At 54.1% G+C, this 13,378-nt stretch overlaps 1 protein-coding gene across 9 annotated transcripts in view; it reads left to right on the forward strand.

Annotated features, from left to right (window-relative positions):
• The window catches only part of ARHGEF10L (Rho guanine nucleotide exchange factor 10 like), a 160,341-nt gene extending 152,002 nt beyond the window's left edge, over nt 1-8,339 (forward strand). For 8 of the 9 annotated variants that reach the window (XM_032759082.1, XM_032759084.1, XM_032759086.1 and 5 more), the window contains 2 exons: nt 5,620-5,742; nt 7,310-8,339. In XM_032759082.1, the coding sequence (XP_032614973.1) occupies nt 5,620-5,742; nt 7,310-7,842 (656 nt within the window). In that variant the 3' untranslated portion in view covers nt 7,843-8,339. The remainder of the gene's footprint in view (nt 1-5,619; nt 5,743-7,309) is intronic. The other variant, XM_032759090.2, reaches the window with a different exon arrangement.
• Nucleotides 8,340-13,378: the final 5,039 nt, after the last annotated feature.

Here is a 13,378-nt window from a genome sequence, read left to right on the forward strand (position 1 = left end):
CCTGGGTTGCCTCCTTTCCCCTCCCTCTCTCCCTCCCTCCCACCCTCTCTTCTTCCCTCCCTCCCTCCTTCCTCCCTCCCTCTCTTCTTCCCTCCCTCCCTCCTTCCTCCCTTTCTTGTTTCATAGTATTTAGCCATTATACAAGTTCAATCCATTTTAACTATGATAAAAATGTCTCTGTATCACGAAACTATCTCCACATTTCCTCTGATAGCTAAATTACTTCAAGTTAGTGGAACAATGAAGAAATGGATAATCTTACGGGCTTTTGAAAATCTTTGGAATCTCATCTTGTCAGCGCAGAGGAGAGTGAGAGAGAGTCAAGCTGATCAAGTGGTGGGAGGCAGAATGTGTGGAGAGACCCGGCTGTAGTTAGAACAGCCGCTCCTGCCTGTACAACCCTGACTTTACTGTGTTTCACACGCACCTTCATGTCCGTTGTCTTACTTACGCTTTGCAGTTACCCTTTAAGGAAGGAAGGGCATTATGTTATGTGTTATGATGATGATTTGAGGGCCAGGTAAACTGGGGCTCGGGAGGTGAAATAACTGGTCTGCCATCGCAGTGCTGATATGGACAGAGCCAGGATCAGCCCCATGGGCTCTCGTTAGAGCTTCCTCACACTTACTGTGTGGCCTTGGGCAGTTGTGTCCCTGTCCTGGGCCTCAGTTTCCCCATTCATAACAACAAAGGGCTGAGATTTGAGTCAGCTTGGCCATGCTGGGTGGGGTACGCCAGAGCCTGGAGCCAGAATTCCTCCTGGAATCCCTGCTCCCCTGCCTTCCAGCTCTGACTGGGAGCACTCGGAGCACCCGCTTCCCATCCTCGGTCCCTACCCTGCACGGCAGGTGTAGGTGTTGCATGAGACAGTGTGAGGACAGTGCCCACAGTCCCCGTCTCAAGCCAGCAGTGGTCCATGATGGTGACATTTGCGGTCATCGTCTTTATGGCATCCCTGCCCTGCATCTCCTACAAGGGCTTCTTGCCCCTCCTAAGACCTTCCAGGTCAGCGTGCCATTCCTGTCGCATTAGCTGCGTCAGTGCAGACAGAGGTGACCCCTCTCTTGGCAGACCTCCCTGAGGCTGAACCCTGGAGAGGGCTGGATGTAGGCCGAGGTTCCAGAGTGTGGAGTTTCCCGAAGGTTCCCTCTTCCCTCAGGCCTGAACTTTCCCAATCAGTAACCCAGGGGAGCCTGGGGCCCTGCCAGACCAGTTCCTCCTGACCCCTCATATCTGAGAGTGGCTCCCTGAGCTCCAAGCTGAGCCAGAGCCAGCCCCAGCCACCATGCTGGGGACCAGAGTGTGGGGGGCAGCTTCAGATCCACCCCACGTTGTGTCTTTGCAGAAGCACAACACAGCAGGATTCTTAAATTCTTTATTAGAGATATTTTGAAAAGGCTTTTAAGTATTTTTTTCTTCCCCCACACCACCAAATGAAATAATTGCATAATTAGTAATAAATTTGTTCCTCCACTAAGTGTGGATTTTTTTAGGATGTGTTAAAAATTTATCACGCTTCCTTCCCCTGACCCCTTTCTTCCACTCGAGTGCTCGACTGGTATTAATGCATTTTTTAACCTAAACTCCCTCCTCCTTTTAACCAGACAGGTCATTAATAAAATGTTCTCCGAGAGCCTGAGCTTTTTAAAGTTGTATATCTCCAGATAGATGGCTTGGGTGAGTTGAACACTGCTGCATTAAGTCTGTGTGATAAAATATTTATTCACCTTTAGAATTTTTTTTTCTTTCGGACTGTTTGTGAAGCATCTTGCTCTTTTCCTTGAGGCAGAGGGGGAGGGGGAAGGCCCCAGAATGAGGTCTGCAGATGAAGTCATTTCTCAATTCCGGCATCTCTTTCGGTTTCTTGCTTGCCTTCCTCCCATTTGTCGGTTTTGCCGTCCAGTGGGGGCCGGGAGGATGCAGGGGCATCGGGAAATGGTCTCCTGCTGGTCTCCATGCCCTGGGGGTCTTGGAGAGGGAGGCGATGAGGCTTGTGGAATGAAAAATTCACCACTGTCCCCTCTCTTGGCTTTATTGTTCTTGTGGGTTTATGGCTCTGGTGGAGCTGATCTTAAGACATTAGTGCCCAGATCCTTTTAATAATCATAAACATTATCCTAATAGCCTCTATTTATTGATTGTATACTATGGGCTAAGAGCTGTGCTCAATTGTGTATATATATTATATGTGTATATATGTGTGTATATATTTAATATTTCTAATAATTATAAAATTGAGCAAGGCAGGTTTGTAGTACTCATTGATGGATGAGAGAAGTGATTTGTCCAAGTTTTCTCCTTTCCTTCATCCATCCATCTGTCCATCCATCCATCCATTTACTCATTCACTCACAGATACTTCTTGAGAGTCTACCATGAGCCAAGGTACTTGGCCAGGAGTTGGGGAGTTAACCATGAGTACACAGATAAGTCACTGCCCTCACAAAGCTTGTCATAAGTAAACAAACAGCAAAATAAGGTCATCACAGACCTTGACTAGGGCTAAGAAGAGAAGTCAGGTGTTGAAAGGAGCTCGTGGCCTGAGCCCCCCATGTTGGCCAACTCCAGGAGGGCCAGGGGCCTGACCCTGGACCCGAGGCTGCCATCATAGTTCTGAGCCTTCACTTTTGGAATGGATTTAGTTGTGGCAAATAGTCCCAGCTCCACAGACACCCAGGTACTGTTTGTGAAATAGCCCCTGTTGCCAAGCCTGTAAGTCACTAGTGGGCTTTTTTTTCAGCCTGGTTTGCGTTTCCACATTGCATGGACACTATGAATGTGATTTTCTGAGTTTGCATCGTGTTGCCAGACTCGAATCCCACTGCCTGCTTGATAGCTCCACTCGAGTGTCTAATTTGTGTCTCAGACCACACATCCAATCAGGAGCTCTGGGCTCAACCCCCAAACCTGCTCCTTTGCCATCCCAGGCCATGGCACTGCTGTGTACCCAGCTGCTGCAGGCAGGGGAGCCTTAGTGCCATCCTGGGTTCCTTCCTCCGCTCCACGCCTGCTCCCCTCTCCCAGCAGCTCTGTCCTTCTGCTCCAAACAGATCTCGAACAGGTTGGGCTCTCCTCACCTCACTGCTGCCACCCTTCCCACTTGGGTAGCTGTGGGAGCCCCTCCTGGGCTCCTTGCTCCTCCCACTCCCACCCTCCACAACTGCAGCTAGAACCTTCCACTCAAATCGGGTCATGCCACTCCCCTGCCTAGACCTTCTGGTATTTTTTCACTGCAGCCAGAATTAAGAGCCCCAGTCCTGGCCCTGACCCATCCCCTCTTCTGACCACCCAGAGTCCTTCTATGCCCCAGCTGCACTGGCTTCACTCTGCTCCGCGGACTGGCTGAGCTCGTTCCTGTCACAGGGCCTTTGCATAACCTGTCTCCCGGGCCTTGGCTCAGGTCTTGGTATAGCCACCTCTGCCTTGTCGCCCAGAGTTTGCAGCCTCACGCCTGCCTCCCCATCCTTCCAAGAAGCAGAGGGAGGCCTGAAGACCCGGGAATCCTCCACTGGCTCTGCCCCATTGCCCTATTTCAATCCTCTGCCTGGCGTTTACATTCCTTGTTTCTGTTTTTGTTTCCTGTATCTCCTCTCTATGCCTCTGTGTCTAATACAGTAGCCATTATTACAATGAAAGAAAATAACATATTCAGCCCCTCAGTGCCACTAGCTATATTTCCAGTGCTTGGAAGCCACATGTGGCTGATGGCTGTCAAATTGGACAGCACGGTAGGGAACATGTCCGTCATCAAAGAAAGTTCTAGAGTGTCTGCTCCTTAAGACAGGACTCTGTGTACATGGCATCTAGTGTGGGGTCTGCCATGCAGTAGGCATCTAGGAGGTAAATGGATTGGTGATGGGATGGCACACTGTGATAGGCAATGCTGGGTGTACCCTGAGTCAGTAACCTGCCTTTTGGGGTGAGAGAGCCACACCAGTTCTCCCTGTGCCTGCACTGCACAGGAAGCACATACACCCACATATATGGAATTGAAGTGTCACGCCCAAGGAGGGAGAGGTGATGGAAGCACTGGGCGGTGGTGAGCAGCAGACCTCAACTCCACCCCACCCTGCACTCACCAGGTGGGGGGCCTCTTTGAGCCTTAACATCCGTGCCTGGAAAATGGCTGGCATTTGTGTCTTGCATACGTCTTGGCTGTTGCAAGGCTTCTGTCAGATGAGAGCAGGTATACGAGTGCTTTGGAAACTCCAAAGCTGTATTTTTTTAAGTGTGATCCATGGTCCAGAAGCAGCAGAAAGTGGGAACCTTCTGGAATGCAGCCTAAGCCTCTCCCATAGGGCAGCAGGATTAGGGCAAGAAGGAGACAGCCCTTTAGAAAGGCAGGTGCCCAGTGAAGCCCAAGGAAGTGTGGCAGAGCCGTCCACCCTGTGTGTGACGTGGTGGGGGGTCTGTCCCTGGCCGGCAGGCTGTACCCCACGCCTCTCAGCCCCCTCAGAGAGCCTCCTGCCCCCTGCACTCCCAGCCTCTCCCTTGTGCCCATTTCCATTGCTCAGAATTGTTGGCAACAGTGCAGCAGGAGCAGCGATGACAGCAGGTAGCGCCCACTGTGCCATGTGCAGGCACGGGGTTGTTTTACGCTCATCATTTAACCCAGTGGAGAGTATCTGTGTTCCAAACATCAAAAAGGGACAGTAAAAATACGGTCCTATAGGACTGCCATTGTATACACGATCTGTTGTTGACTGAAAGGTCATTATGCGACATGTGACTGTATTATCCTTGGCCCCATTTACAAGTGAGGACACCATGGCCCAGAGGAGTTTAGGACGGGCCCCAGGTCAGGTAGCTGGAGAGTGGCAGAGCCAAGGTGTGAGTCCCGTGCCTGGCTCTGGAGCCCTGTTCTGGGCCACTGTGCTGGGCAGCCCACACCTGGCGTCCTCTCTGTCAGGAGCAGGGGACCGCCCCCACGCCCTCCCTGATATTGCTCTTCTTGCTAAAATGAAGAGATAGTGCTGAGGGGAGAGCTAAAAAGAATGAATCTGGACTGGCATCAGAAACATGCTGCTTCCCACCAGCGAGTTTTCTGCTTCACTCTTGGGCCCAGGGCCTGCGGGGTGTGCTGTGACCTCATCTGAAGAAGCACCCACATGGGCAGGCCCTGAGGGGCTGCAGCAGACCCACCTCAATGCCTCTCGAGCCCTACCCGGCCCTTCTTATGCCTCCCATCTGCACCAACACTGATGAGAAGCTTGCACCTCCCCAGTCTTCCCTGGTTTTGCTCGTAGCTGGCCAGCTGGATCCCTGCATGGGTTGCCCTTGGACAACCCTTTGTGCCAGATGACCTGGCCGCTGTGTATTGAGAGCACATAGAGACCAAGCGCTGTGCCTGTGGTGTTCCCCCAATGCATCCGCATGGCAGCCCCACTTTACACAGGAGGAAACTGAGGCTGATTAGGGGAGTGCTCAGCTGGAGGACCCCATGGCCAGACCCCAGGCAGGTCAGCCTCCAAAGCCCCAGCTCTTACCCACCCCGCCGCCCAACTTCTTGCTGGTTTCAGGAGAGGAGCCCGCTGTGCCAGGCCCTCATCTCGTGGTGGCACCCAGAGCCCATGCCATCTCCCCAGGAGGGCACTGCTCAGCTGCCCTCTCTCTCTGCAGGCCAGAAGCACTTGTGTGTCACCAGCCTCCTGATCTGCCAGGGTCTGCTCTGGGTGGGCACTGACCAGGGTGTCATCGTCCTGCTGCCCGTGCCTCGGCTGGAAGGCATCCCCAAAATCACAGGTGAGGCTTTGGGAGCTGGTGTTGGCAGGACCTGGGGGTCGGCTGCAGGTGGCCGGTGGGGCTGGGTGGGGAGGGTGTATTATGCCCTCATCGGTATAGGGATGGGGTTCCAGTCTCCAGCTTCCTCTCATCTCAGGTGGCATGGTAGCCAGTAGAACTGAATCGTCCCAGCCCCACAGTCTCCCACCTTTCTGAGTGTCAGTTTCCTAATCTGGCAGATGGACACAAGAGTGGCTTGGGGCCTGGCTGAGACACCTGCCTAATGGCAGGGGCTCCATTGGCCCTTTCTGCCCCTTCCCATAGCAGTTTCAAGATGTCCAGGCTCCAGAGAGAGAAATAACTGAGTGCTTCTGGGGCCAGGCCCAGCCTCCTCGTGGGGTCCATGTGCAAATGAATGTGTTCACATAGATCAGAGGAAGGTCTGCTCTGATCTGCACCACTGGGCCCAGGAGAACAAGGGCAGGATCAGAGAAGACCCCCACACTTGGATGCCTGGAGCCCCGTGGCCCCCTCTGCCTCTGCCCTGAGAATGATGACTGTGGTCTCTTCCAGCAAGGGAGCAGGGCTGATAGGAAGCCCTTGGGGTGGGCTGGCTCCCTGTGCAGACCTTGAGTCCTTCTGCTAAAGAAGAGTTGCTTTGGCTGGGCGCGGTGGCTCACACCTGTAATCCTAGCACTTTGGGAGGCCGAGGCGGGTGGATTGCCTGAGCTCAGGAGTTTGAGACCAGCCTGGGCAACACAGTGAAACTCCGTCTCTACTAAAAAATACAAAAAAAAAAAAAAAAAATTAGCTGGGTGTGGCAGCGTGCACCTGTAATCCCAGTTACTTGGGAAGCTGAGGTGAGAGAATTTCTTGAACCTGGGAGGTGGAGGTTGCAGTGAGCCGAGATTGAGCCATTGCACTCCAGCCTGGGAGTCAGAGTGAGATGCCATCTCCAAAAAAAAAAAAATTGCTTCTAAATTCTGAGATTTTCTATTTTCAAGGTTTCATCAAATAGGGCATTTTGTCCATCCAGGGGGCATTTGTGGAGGGTCTATTTCCAGGTGGAATCCTGGGATGCGGGGATGAATTGGGCAGAGACCCTGCTCTCAACAAGCTGACGGTCTTCCGGGGGTCATCATAGCTTGGGTGACAGGTGCTGGGATGAGGCTGCTCTGGGGGCTGGGGACACAGAGACTGGGGCGAGCAGCTCCCCATGCATGAATTCAGGAGGGATTCACAGTGAGGAGCTTGAGCTGGGCCTTGCAGAAAGAGTTGCAGAATCAGGTAGACGGGAAAGGATGTCTAGGTAGAGGCAGCTGCTTGGCAAAGGCTCAGGAAATTCTTGGAATTTCACACTGAGGCTCCCCCGTGTGGTGTATAAGGTTGTTCCTGTTCCGTTCCGCTGAGGAAGTTGTACAGGAGCACGGGATAGCCAGACCCCATGGCCTTCGGGGGAGGTGCCAACATAGACGGAAGTGACCCCCCCAAATACCCACCCAGAAAGTTCTCCAGGAGAGAGACTCAGGTGCTTCCCTTAATGCGCTGGGCCTTTGGGCCCCTTTCTCTCTCGCCCCATTTTCTGCAGGGAAAGGCATGGTCTCACTCAACGGGCACTGTGGGCCTGTGGCCTTCCTGGCTGTGGCTACCAGCATCCTGGCCCCCGACATCCTGCGGAGTGACCAGGAGGAGGCTGAGGGGCCCCGGGCTGAGGAGGACAAGCCAGACGGGCAGGCACACGAGCCCATGCCCGACAGCCACGTGGGCCGAGAGCTGACCCGCAAGAAGGGCATCCTCTTGCAGTACCGCCTGCGCTCCACCGCGCACCTCCCAGGCCCGCTGCTCTCCATGCGGGAGCCGGCGCCTGCTGACGGCGCAGCCCTGGAGCACAGCGAGGAGGATGGCTCCATTTACGAGATGGCCGACGACCCCGACGTCTGGGTGCGCAGCCGGCCCTGCGCCCGTGATGCCCACCGCAAGGAGATTTGCTCTGTGGCCATCATCTCCGGCGGGCAGGGCTACCGCAACTTTGGCAGTGCTCTAGGCAGCAGTGGGAGGCAGGCCCCGTGTGGGGAGACGGACAGCACCCTCCTCATCTGGCAGGTACCCTTGATGCTATAGCGCCTCCCCTCTCCCCTCAGAGGGCACAGCTGCAGGCCTGACCAAGGCCACCCCCGGCTCTCGTGCTCTAGGGACCTGCACGGGACGTGTGGATGGGCCCGGACTCTCCAGAAACTACTGAGGCAGAGCAAAGGAAAACCTCTTCTTTTTAAAAGAAATTTTTTCAGAGTGTTTTGGGGAGGAGTTTTAGGGCTTGGGGAGAGGGAGGGCACATCTGGAGGAAATGGCCTTCTTTTTAAAAGCAAAAAACACAAAACCTCACAACTGCCTGGCAAGCCCAGTATCACTTGTTTGGGCCCTAGCGGGACTCCAAGGCAGCCACACGCCCCTCCTGGAAGGGTGTGTGCATGTGAGTGTGTGCGAGTGTGTGGGCTGGTGTGTGAATATCTATAAATACGTATATATGGTGTATATTATATGTGTATAAATAAAGTCTGTACATATTGGAGCTCTGGGAGATGCTGGAATAAAAGACAAGAGTTACATCCGGACTTGGATTGAGGTTTTGTTGTGGTTTTTTAAAGACATGATGGGAAAGAGAGAGAGCAGCTATTGGTAGAGAGGGGTTATTCGGGACCCAGGAGCCACTCTTAGGCTTGGCGGGAGGGTGGAGCTGCTACGGGAATCAGCTCTAGAACTTCACAGTCCACTCTGGTCACCATTAGCCACAGGTAGCTAATTAATTTTCAAATTAATGAAAATGAAATCAAAAATTCAATTTCACAGTCACCGTAGCCACATTTCAGATGTGGCTTGAGTGGTGAGTGGTGAAGATGAGATGGCACAGATATGACCATTTCTACCATAGAAGAAAGCTCACTTCTGCTCCAGAAGGGGCTCTGGGAGCTTCTTTTGTGAATATTTTTTGGAAAAAAGACTGGTTCACCCCAGCTCTGGAGTAGCAGCGGGGCAGAAGCCCTTGGTGTCTAGTAGTGCAACCAGCAGTGAGGGGAAGATGAGGGGAAGATGAGGGGCTTCTCTGCAGGCTGGCAGCCATGTCCCAGGACTTGGAGTCAGAGGGAGGACAGGGTGGGCTTCAGATGAGGTCCGTCAGCAGCAGGAGCAGAGCCCAGGCTGCAGGTGGGATGGGCGGGTGGGGCTGCCTCTGGCCCTGGCTCCTCTCTTCTGGCTCAGTTCATCCTTAGATTTCTGGAGCTGCTAGCAGGAAAGAAAATCAAAAGCAAAAGCTGCCACCCAAAAGGGAAGTGTTTCCTCCATCTCTCCACACTCTAACTCTCTGTCATCTGTCTGCCCACTACCCACTGGTACTGGCATTGAGATCTTTCCACTGAAGTTCTGGGAACCCAGTGGAAAAGCCACCAAGGAGTGGACATTCCAGCCGAGTTCTAACCTCCTGATAGCTTCTTGCCCACTAGAGAAGTCATTCATTCACTCATTTTGCAAACCCCTTGAGTTCCTTCTATTTGTCGGGCACTGTGCTATGTGGACAAGACTGCAGCTGTCCATGCCCACAGGAAGTGCATGATGTAGTGGGGAGGGCAAGCATAAATACCAAGAGTGAAGGCTTGGGGAGATCGAGGGTGCTGTGGAGGAGGAAGGGGGATGGAGGAGCAGCCCGTGCTCAGGTGGAGGGTAGACAGAGGTTGGCTATTCCCAGAGGGAGGTAGCCAGTGTGGGTCCCCAGGAAGGGGAGAAAGGAAGCTGGTCCAGAGGAATCAGTACACCTGGAGGTCTGACTCCCACAGTGACCATGGCTCAGACGTGTCCACCTCCTTTGGGCCTCAGGATCCCATTTTGTATCAAAAGAACCATCACTGCCCTGTCCACCTCTCTTGGAAGAGAATAAAGTGCCCTGGTTCCATTTTTATTGCACAAGTGGGTTATTGAATAAATACTCTGTCTGGATGGGACTCCCGGGGGTGTGTTTATCCCATCAATCAAATGTCAACCAAGACTTCCTGAGACAGAGACCAGTGAGTCGAGGCTGCCCAGGACAAGGAGTAAGCCTGGACTCTAGGGTCTGGCAGGCCTGCGTTCATGTCCGGCCCCACCAAAACGCATCCGTGTGGCTCCCAGCACGTCCCTCCGTGGCTCCCAGCATGTCCCTCCATTTCCTTATCTCTAGAATGGAGGGGATGATGTGTCACAGAGTTCGAGGTACCAGAACCACAGAAAGCATCTGGAACAGCCCTCCAGTGGCATTTTTGGTGATGGTGCCTTATATCCTTGCTCCAAACGATTTGAGGCCGGTGGTTCTGACTGAGGAGTCTCTTCTTTGGTGCTGAAGCTGGCATCTGGGATCTCCGTGGGCCTGTTAGATCCTAGACCTACAGATCGCTCAGCTAAAAGGGGCCTGGGAGATTGAATGGGGCCCGTTAAATCACGTCACGGAGAAAACGACTGACTTTGCTACTTCAGTGAAATTATCACATCAGTCACCAGCTCATCTCCTGTGCCTCCGACAACAGAGCGAGGGAGGGTCGGGGGCGCTGCGAATGGCTCCCGAGACCCGCTGAGGACGTGCATCACGTGAGCGGAGGCCTGGCCTTAGATACTGATAAGAGTAATGATAGCCAGAGCGCTCCGGGTGCCTGAGCTCCTTTTATCATTACAACTGCTCTCTGAGGCTGCTTTTGTTTGCCTTGTTTTATAGGTGGGGTCTGAGGCTCAGGGATCTAAGCAACCTGCCTAGGAAGCCTCAGAGCCTAAAAGTCAGGCCCGGGACTGTGGTCTGTCTGCCACCAAGATGGTTCTTAACCACCAGACTACTCGCCCCCCCAGAGCAAAACACTGGAGACAAACAGAGCAGAGTTGCTACTGTGTTCTCCTCACTTAGCAGCTGGTGGACGTCGGGCAAGTGCCTTAATCTGTGTCTCAGGGAGTCCCTGCCATGGGAACAGACCATCATTCATTCAGTATGCATTGAACGCCGATTACGTGCCCAGACCCATTTTCAAGTAGACACTGGATAGGGTGTAGTGAAAAAGACAAATCCCAGGCACACCTCGCTGTCGATTCTACTGGCAGGGGCAGGAGGGAACAGACCGGGAGAAAAATATGTCAGATGATATTTGTGCTCTGGAGAAGGGGGATGGGAAGAGCTGGGGAGGGGCTCATGATGTCAAAGAGGATGGTCAGGAGGCCTCACTGAGGAGATGACGTCCAAGCTAAGACCTGAAGGCGGAGCAGACATCGGGTGGTAGAACATTTCGGGCTGAGGGCAAGTGCAGGAGCAAAGTGCAGAGGCAGGAGTGTGGCTGGAGCAGGTGTGGGTGGGGGAGGGGAGCCAGTTGGTAGTGGGAAATCACTGGAGGGTTTCGAGCAGAAGAGTGACACCATCTGTCTGATGTTTTCAAACAATCACGTTTGGCTGCTAAATTAAGAATAATCCATGGAGGTGGGGACAGCAGTGTAGGAGCCAGGAGCCCCCTTGTTGAGAGCTGTTGCAGTCAGCCAGGTTTGAGAGGCGGGGGGCAGCAATGGAGAGCGGTCAGCTTCCGGGTGGATTCTGATGTCCCAGAGCCCACTGGGTTTGCAGATAGATGGGCTGGGAAGGAAAGAGAGGAGTCAAGCATGCCCCCAAGGTCTGGCCTGGCGACTGGAAGGTCAGAGCTGCCAGCTTCCCTGGCAGGGTGGCTGTGAGGGACAACTTTTCCACAGGAAGAGCAGGAATGGGGTTTGAATCGGCTACATTTAAGTTGCCTTTGAGCATCCAAGCAGAGACATAGGGAGGACAGTTGACTGTGTGAATTTGCAGTCAGCAGAGAGGTCCATGCCAGGGGTGCCTGAGCCTGGATGCAGCCTCCAAGGGAGCGGAGCAGACGGAGGAGGTGTGAGGACAGAGTCCAGGGGAGGCCAGTGTCGGGAGGTCCAGGAGCTGATCAGGAAGCACGGGGGAGGCTGAGATGCCTGGATGAAGGTGGAAGACCGGGAGGGCAGGGTGAGGGTTGGAAGGGGAGGGGTGATCTATGCTGAATGCTGCTGAGGCTAAGGAGGAGCCTGAGGCCAAGGAGGAGCCTGAGGCCTACCTCGGATTTAGCCACATGGAGGCCCTCTGTGCCCTTACGAGAGGTATGTGGGCAGAAGTGGTGGCGGGGAGCCTGAGGATGTGGAGGGAGGGTCTGGGAAGGAGCATGTGAGCAGCGGGGTCCTGGGTGGTTCTCGGGCCCCAGTGATTGGGTGGAGGGAAGGAGGGGCCGTGACAGATGCCCCAGCCATGCAAGCCACAGCTCAGAGGGCCTGGAGTTTATCAGTTCATGGACCTTCATCCCCTTGCCCTTGCCCAAGGGGGAGAACCACTTTCTCTACCCCTGGTGAGCAGGCCGAGGCTGCAGACAAGTCCAGTTATCAGGAGGCAGCTGTGAGCCAGGCCAGTCTCCCAGCAGGAATCCTGCGCAGTGGCTGATTGAGAATCTCCAGCCGGTGACAGGTTGCCCCAACCCCACCCCAGGGGAACCCAGCCTGCCATGCTGGGTTACTGCGGAAGGCCTCCGTTCCTGTCTCTGTGTTCAGGCCTGGGGAGGTCAAGGACTGACACCCCCACCCCTCAGAGGGAGGTGGGGGTTGTTCTCTGAGCACTTCTGGCCCCAAGCCATGGACTTCAAAGGTGGGAGGGAAGCAGAGGCTGTCCTCATCCAGCATCTGAGCAGTCCTCAGCCTTGGAGCTCGACTGCCTGCGGTGGAGGGCACAGAAATGGCCCTCTCACTGTGTTCCGATAACTGACCTTACTGTAATTTGGACACCCCGTAGCAGAAAACTCTTAATTTTTTTTTTTTTTTTTTTTTTGAGACAGAGTGTCACTCTCGCCCAGGCTGGAGTGCAGTGGTACCATCTCGGCTCACTGCAACCTCCTCCTCCCAAGTTCAAGCGATTCTCCTGCCTCAGCCTCCCAAGTAGCTGGGGTTACAGGCGCCGGCCACCACACCGGCTAAGTTTTGTATTTTTAGTAGAGACAGGGTTTTTCCATGTTGGCCAGGCTGGTCTTGAACTCTTGACCTCAGGTGATCCATCCACCTCAGACTCTCAAAGCGCTGGGATTATAGGCATGAGCCACCGTGCCTGGCCTCTAATTCTTAATTAAAGGTGACATAGTCATTTCTGGGGCTTAAGCCGCTTCTTGGGGCTAATGCAGTCTATTTGGGGTGAACTGACAGTCTTTTAGGCCCATCTCCTTCCCCTTCCTTCCCTTCTGTCCCCCACCTGGCATATGAACCCGGGGGACACTAATAGGATGCAGCGGTGGTAACCAGGGTGCAGGTGTCTGCACAGTGGCAGAGGCGTTGGGGATGTCCCTACTCTCTGTTCTGGCTTCTTTTGGTCTCCATGCCCCTAGGCCCCCTGCCATGGTGGTCTGTCCCATCCTTGGTGTCAGGCTGGCATCATCAGTGCTGCCTGTATCTGGTCTTGGGCACCTCACCTTCTGTACCCCCCAACCCTATCTCAGTCCCCCTTAGCCCTTCCACACCCCCACCAGCCTCCACCCCCAGGACACTCACAGACCTGTGTACCCCAGACCCCTCCTCTGCCCTGCTCTCCCCACCCTGGGGGGCATGTCGGGGATCAGACCCCTGCCCG

This window comes from Hylobates moloch, unplaced genomic scaffold (genome assembly GCF_009828535.3).
Source record: "Hylobates moloch isolate HMO894 unplaced genomic scaffold, HMol_V3 SCAFFOLD_9, whole genome shotgun sequence".
Taxonomy (NCBI): domain Eukaryota; kingdom Metazoa; phylum Chordata; class Mammalia; order Primates; family Hylobatidae; genus Hylobates; species Hylobates moloch.